General features: G+C 52.0%; 1 protein-coding gene across 1 annotated transcript in view; it reads left to right on the forward strand.

Annotated features, from left to right (window-relative positions):
* LMCD1 (LIM and cysteine-rich domains 1) overlaps positions 1 to 2,702 on the forward strand; it is a 16,831-nt gene extending 14,129 nt beyond the window's left edge. The window contains exons 6-7 of the mRNA XM_009320108.1: positions 8 to 29; positions 531 to 2,702. Of these exons, the coding sequence (XP_009318383.1) occupies positions 8 to 29; positions 531 to 689 (181 nt within the window). The 3' untranslated portion in view covers positions 690 to 2,702. The remainder of the gene's footprint in view (positions 1 to 7; positions 30 to 530) is intronic.
* Positions 2,703 to 7,010: the final 4,308 nt, after the last annotated feature.

Raw genomic sequence — 7,010 nt, forward strand, 5'->3', positions numbered from 1 at the left:
TCCGGCCACGCTGCGCCGGCTGCGACGAGGTAGGGACCGGCCGGGTTCCCTCTGCCCGGCGCTCCCTGCCTGCACTGGGGGCCTGGCGCAGGCTAATTCAGGGATTCTCTGGCACATGTCTTAACCTGCTCGCCTACCCGTGCCTCCCGGCATGCCGGCTGGGAGCGGCATCCTTCTGGTGCTGGTCACCAGGGCTGTGGCTGCTCTGGGGAGACGGAGGTGCCTAAAGGAAATGGGGTAAAGCCGCATGATGTTAATGACGCTCGGTTAACTGCACCATATCTATCTCAGAGCAACAATACAGCTCTAGTTGCATTTAAAACCTGGTGGGTTTATAGTGCTTAATTGCAGCCCGTGACTTTGGCTTAATTGCTCAGGAGCAGCCCCGTGCTTTTTATTTACCCCTTCCCAAAGCCTGGTCTCCGTGGCCAACAGGCTTGGTGGGAGGTGTGGGGCTGGTTCTCCCTGCTCCTGTTGTGCTCCGGCTTGGCGAGATGGTGGAAATAAGCAATTGTCTGTCTGTCCTGTAGATCATCTTCTCGGAGGACTACCAGCAGGCAGAAGGGATGGCCTGGCACAAGAAGCACTTTGCCTGCCTGGAGTGCGAGACGCTGCTGACCGGCAAACCCTTCGCTCTGGACAACGCCAGCCTCCTGTGCATGACCTGCAGCAAAAGCAAATGTCTCTGAGCAGGGATCAGCCCGGGGGCGAAGTGGGCTCCCCAAGGTCCCACCAGGACTGGGGTCATTTGATAAGTACATGAGAAGGGGAAGGTTAAAAAAAAATTAGAGCCTGACTATTCACTTGCAAGCAACTAAGTGCCCCCTTGCATCCAATACAGCTTGCAGGAGAATGTTTCCTTGGGGAGGAAGCAAAGGAAATTGGTACGCCTGCGGGTGGGAGGTACACGGCGTATCTGACTAGGAGGGACTGGAAAGGAGGTTCTGTGTTGTGCTGTTTTTTATAAAGTCTCTCCAAGCTTCTTATGACTAAGATCTTGTAATAGTCTTTTGGAAATAACACATCTCAAAAGTAACTTTTGGCATACTAAACCTACAGTCGTGGTCAAAAACAAGGGTTGTTAGTATTTTTTGAAATCCATGCTGGAAGTTTACACTAACAGGCTGCTGACAACTGTACTAGAGCAATGGGTTTGAAGAATTTGATTAATCCAGGTGATTACTTTCTGAAAGCAAATGATATAAAATTGCAGCAACATGTAGCTATAGCTTTCTCCTCCTAAGTGTACAAAAATGAAAAAATAACAAGTTGGCACACGGGGCAATTGGTTTTAACCCTGGTGAGATGGGAAGGGTGCAGCTCTGCCCCGGGGCAGCTGACTGGCTCAACCCGTGTGAGCTTTAGCCCTGAAACTGGAATGCAAAAGCATTCCTGGCAGGTCCCACCGACCAGGCTCCCTGGCCTCTCCCCTGCCTCCGACTGCCTGTTATTCCAGGCGAGCGTGTTTCCACAGAGCGGCATTGTGTTCCCACTGCGATGTTGGAGGTCGTTAAGCATGTAAAGTATGGGCCTTTATTTTGGCTGGGTTTGACCAGGAGTTTTATTTACAACAGCTTTCCAGCCTGAGCTGTCTTGGGGGGGGCGGGGGGGGTGCCTGAAATGCTGCAATGCCAGTTTTTCCCTGTGATGCATCAGTGACCCCCTCCAAGAACCAGGGAACCGTACCCTCCCCTCGGAGCCGGCAGCACCCTCGCCCTGGGCTCTGCCCTGCTCCTCATCGTGCAGCTCTCCTGTCCCTAGGGGAGGTCCCCTTCCCCTCTTGGATCTGATAGGGGTGACACTGTCCCAGGATCCGGCACTGAGCCTCTGCAGGTAGTATTTGTTCCCTACATCAAGTGATGCTTCTGATAGTCGCTGAAAATATCAACTAGTCCAGGCTGGCAGATATCTGTGTGCTCAGTCTTTTTTCTTATATTAAATGTCTACATTCTTTGCCAGAGAACTGGAATATCTTTTGCAGAGGTGAGTGTGCAATGAGCTCACAATTGCTAGGTTTTTTCTGCTACAGAAGATGCTGTTTCTCTTTAAAGCGTGCTCCATGCTGTGGATGTTTGCTTGCTTATGATAAAATAACTTGCAAATGAGCGTTGGGGGGAAACTGCACCTGCTGCAGGGTTAGAGCATGCGAGTCTGGGACGGACTCTGCCCCTCCGCTGTGTGTGCCGGGGGGTGCCCTGCTCCGCTGCTGGGGAGGAGCGGGCCAAGTCCATCACCATCTTTGAGTAGGTGAGACCAATGTGCTGTAAAGATGTACCTGTACGCATGGGGGGGGTGAGCACCTCTTACACCTTGTCCAGCCCTGTGCTGTTGCATGGTTGATATTCCTGGAAATGCTGGGGGTATTTAAAAATTAAATGAAACGCTTGCTCCGGAGCTGGAGCAGAGCAGGAAAATCCCAAGGTGGCAGAGACAGCCGTAGCTGTGGGGGTGATGGACATGTGTTGCAGGGTATCGCGGTGCACGTGCTCCTGGGGTCGCTTGTCCATCTTGGGTTATTCAAGGGATGCGTTGAGTGCCTGGGGTGTCGCTTCTGTAAACTCAGTCGGATGCTGCAAGTCAAGAAAGGATGCGTAGATCTGAAGTTGTGTGAGGAATAATAAAGCTCTCTTGGATCAGCCTTGGATACAGCTACTTTGGTTATAAGTAAAGTGGGAATGAAAAATAAAGCCCAGTGCTTAGCTTTATTGCCTCTTCCTTGTTTTGTTACAAGGGAAATGTCTTTACATCTTTAAAAAAAAAAAAACCAACTTACAGGTGCATCGTTGTTCTAAACCCTGCGATGCTAAGGCAGCCAAAAGTGCACACACTCGGTGTAAGAGGTGATAGGAATAGCGTGAGTCACCTATGAAACGCTATTTCAGCACAGCCACTAACATCCAAACAGCATTCCCTGAGGGAAAGTCAGTGTTGGTTTGCGCACGCAGCTGGTCACCTCTGAGAGTGGTCTGCCTACAAGGTCGGTGCACAGCCAGCACGCAGGTGTCTGGAAGAAAATTAAATGCAAAAAAAAAAATCAACAAAACATTGAGTTTTTAAAAGTGAAAGACTATTAACTAAACTACTGCCATCACAGAAAACTGAGTGCTGCAGTCTTCTCCCTGGGTGTTTTTGGTTTGTTCTGCCTTGGCTGGCCACGTAGTCCTTGCAGGGTTTGTGATAATCTGAGCACAGGGGAGGGGTGAGCCAGACCCCTGACCGCAGTAGGGTGTTCTTTAAACATCAGTGTCTGAACAGGGATGCTGGCCATCCCCCCCCCCGAGCTGCTTCCCCCTGCAGCCACCTACCCTCCCCAGCTGAGCGTGAAACCAGGGGCTGGCAGGGGGGGGTCTGTGCCAGGCAGCATAGTCCTGTTCCTGGGCTTGGGGGACCCCATGAGCTGGGTGCTGTGCTCTTGGCACCGACACCATTGAGCCCCATAAAGTGTGCAGTGACAATTTTTCCTTTTTTTGAGTATTTGACACCAAGCAAGCTAGCTTAAGAGGTATATGGTGTGCATCAAGTTCAGATGAGACTATGGTGGGTGGCTTGGGCATGTCCTCAGGGTTGGGGATGCTTGTCTGGACCTCAACTGTCTGTTGCTAAGCCTGTATGGATGGGGACCCTCGTCCTGTGCCTCTGTGCAGAGAGGGCTGAGGTTGCTCCCAGCTCCCTATGGTTGGCACGTTTGCTGCATCTGTGGGGCAGCACCTACACGTAAGCCCTTTAGAGGTGGGATTTCCAATGGACGCCTCTTCTCGTGCAGTCTTCTCCCCTGCCTGGGGAGGTGTGCAGGTAAAGGGGATCCCCTTTCCACCACTGCCAGGGTTAAAAACCAATAAAGCCTCACAAGGGAGGCGGTGGAGAAGAGGTGGTTCTTGTTTTCTCTGCTGCAGAAGAATGTGTGTGGTGGGAGCTTGGGTAAATGTCAGAGCAGAGGCGCTGGGAGAGGATGGGGTTTCGGGGGGAGCGCTGGCACCCCAGTGCAGCAGCGGGGAGGGAGGCATAATGCTGAGACCGGTGCCTGCCTCCATGTCCGGCACTGCCTAACTGTCCGCTGTGGTGGTGGGTGGCCCTCCCCTTGTCCCCAGCCATCGCTCCCGGGGGCTGCGAGGGCAGGGCTGGGTCATCCCCACCATCCTCCCTGCGGTGGGATGGTCTCCGGGTGAGAGGGGTCAAGTCCACTTCATGTACAAGGATTGTCCTCAATGATAGTACCTTTGTCGGGCTTATCTTACTGGGCTGTGACCACAGATCCACACACAGTAGCATCAACTTCTTACGCAGTCTGTCCCCATTAACACAATCCTCCATCACTAATGTCTTTATTTGGCTACTTGGAAAACAGGTACCACTGTAGCGTGTTCTGGTTTTGGGTTTTGATTTTGTGATCTATAAATGGTAATTCTTGTCCTCTGAAGTCCCTGTTTCAGCATATAAATGCTTGCTTCAGGCTTTTTGGACTGCTGGCATCCATTCAAGCCTTTCAGGTATTTTTGCAGCTTGTAAAATACTGTCTGCTAAAAAATTTACTACAATTAAACATCTTAACAATCCTGTACCTCTCAAGTGGCAGGAGCGAAAGCGTGAAATTAATGCATCTAATAGCTCAAAACATATGTAAGTCTTTACACTGAAATTCAATTTTAATATCAAAACTAAGCATGAGAAGATATTCACCCCAAGTGAAGACATTACGCTGTGTTTTGCTATAGTTTATTGTCTAGCACGAAGGAGGCCGCTGCAGCTGCCTCCTGCAGGTCACGAGCTCTGGGTTTCAAGAAAGTTAAATTTAGGGGGGTATGCTGGCCTGTCTGATAGAGAGCCATCAGCAAGCAATACAGAGAGGGTCTGTCCAGAAAATTAATAAAAATCAAGGTGCTTCACAAGGTTACTATGTGCGACAGGAATAGGCTATGGGTGAAGACTGTGCTGTGTGACTATTGGAAGAGCATCTTGTGCCACAGCTGTGTCCAGTCCATCGTTTCAAATAAAAGCTCCTGTTCAAAGACCGCTCTATCCTGCCTGGCTGCGTGTGTGACCTTTAGCTGGTGTAGGCTGCTTTGGGACCCCGGGCAAGAGGGTCAGTGCACAGTGCGGCACTCGAGCCCCCGGACAGTTGATGTGATCTCCTTCCCCGCCCACAGCAAAGGTCCCCGGTAGAGGATGGTGTCAGCAATCCCGCTCGCTGATTCAGCTCATCTGCATTGTGTTGTGGCCAGATAGGGAGATGAAATAAAAACTAATGAAGAAGCAGGCAGCAGGATGGGGAACAGGGACTGGGGCGCGATGGGATGCTCAGACCCTGTCTGAGTGGGCATCTCCCAGGACTTGCCATGCTCCTGCAGCTGAAGAGCCGTGTTTGTACGCAGCCCCGAGCGAGCAGCTCATGTTCGTGTGAACGGCTCAGGTGAAAAGCCTCTTGCCTGGCTGTGGTCGGACGGCTAAGGTGATAAGGACCTAAGACATGGGTCTTTCTCCGTGCTCAGGATGCTGCGCAGAGGTTAAGCTTTCTAAGTGGCTTTGGCCAGAGAGACGTGCCCAGTCTCCATGTCTGTTCCTGTGTGCCAGCATGCTGGCTCCCTGAATTTGTTTGTTTGTTTTCTCCCCAAGCTTTGCACTGGGTTCCTTTAACTGGAAAATCCAGGCGTTTGGATGCTTGAGGCTGCTCGTCCCGGCTGCGCCAGGTTTGCTCTCTGCCAAGTGAGAACAGACAGGGCAGGGCGAGGGATTTCGTAACAGCCGCGTACGGGAACAGGTCTCGCTGCGCCGACCAAGCACCACAGTGTGTCGAGGACCTCGGCCACCCTTCCCAGGGAGGTGGCAAGGCTGGGGGGTGTCAGTGCCACAGGGCCAGTAACGTTTTCTGTGCTGCCAATACGTGAATTTCAGTGCTGCTGCTGTGAAACCTCTCTGGTTTGGACGTGGACGCTGCTCACTTCAAACGCTGCCGCGTGGTGCAGGGGTCCCGCACGGATGGTGCGAAGCGCTGGCGTCTGCCGCTCGGAGCAGTCCGTAAGAGCTGAACTGGTGGGCTGAACTTCTCACCTGGTGGGTTTTTAATATTAATCTAGCTCTTTCATGGAAGCACAGGGATACATTGCATTGTCTGACAGTCAATTGAGCACCACGTATTGCAGTAACTGATGCCAGTGTTTTAGCTTGTGAATCTGCAAAGGACAAACCTCTCAATTTCCTCTTGTCGATGGCCAAAGATGGCAAGCACAGGGCTTTGTGCCTCCTACGTGAACATTCAGCTCCAATTTAAACTCAAATGTTCTGTATAATTGTTCTCCTAAATATGACTGACAATACACGACAATGTTCCTAAAACTTTAAGTAAACTATTTCTGGATATGAAAGTCTCCCAGGTCTTGCTTCGGTTCCCTTCCCGGTCTCGGGGTGGGCGTGCTGCCTGAGGGAAGGGCAGGAGAGCAGGAGCTGCAGTGGGGCGAGGGCTCCTGCGAGGAAGAGGGAAGGAGGACGGTCGGAGATGCTGCTGCTTTTCACAGGCCAGAACACGCCGCCATCCCCGCATCCGAGACGCCGGCTGGTGTTGGTAAAACGGGCTGCGACAGCCAAAGAGACTGAAACAGCAGAGGAGGGGCCAAGGGTGCGTGCAGAGACGGAATTCATGTGAAATCGCGCTCCTGGGAGGGAGCCCTGCCCACACAGGCGTGTGTTTAACGGCGAGGAGCTGGCTGCGGGCGGCAACGGGGTTCCTGGGGAAGCCCTCCTGATTGACTCTGCAAAATCTGTAGATGCTTAAATATTGGGATAAAATTAACTCGTTGCCCAGTGCCATTACTTATTTGAGGTTAATTATTTAGCAGGCTTAGTGAGTGCAATTGCCCCCAGTATTTCCTCGAGATGGTCTCGGAGAAGAAGCACTTTGAAAATAAATTCTTTAATGGAGGAGAAATGAGTATGGGAGTGTGGCAGCTCTGGCAGGGAAGGGTGGCCGTGCCTGAGCCCTGGCCCTGGGCTCCGGCCCACAGTCTGGCACATGCCAG

Source organism: Pygoscelis adeliae, unplaced genomic scaffold, assembly GCF_000699105.1.
Source record: "Pygoscelis adeliae isolate BGI_AS28 unplaced genomic scaffold, ASM69910v1 Scaffold302, whole genome shotgun sequence".
Classification (NCBI taxonomy): Eukaryota; Metazoa; Chordata; class Aves; order Sphenisciformes; family Spheniscidae; genus Pygoscelis; species Pygoscelis adeliae.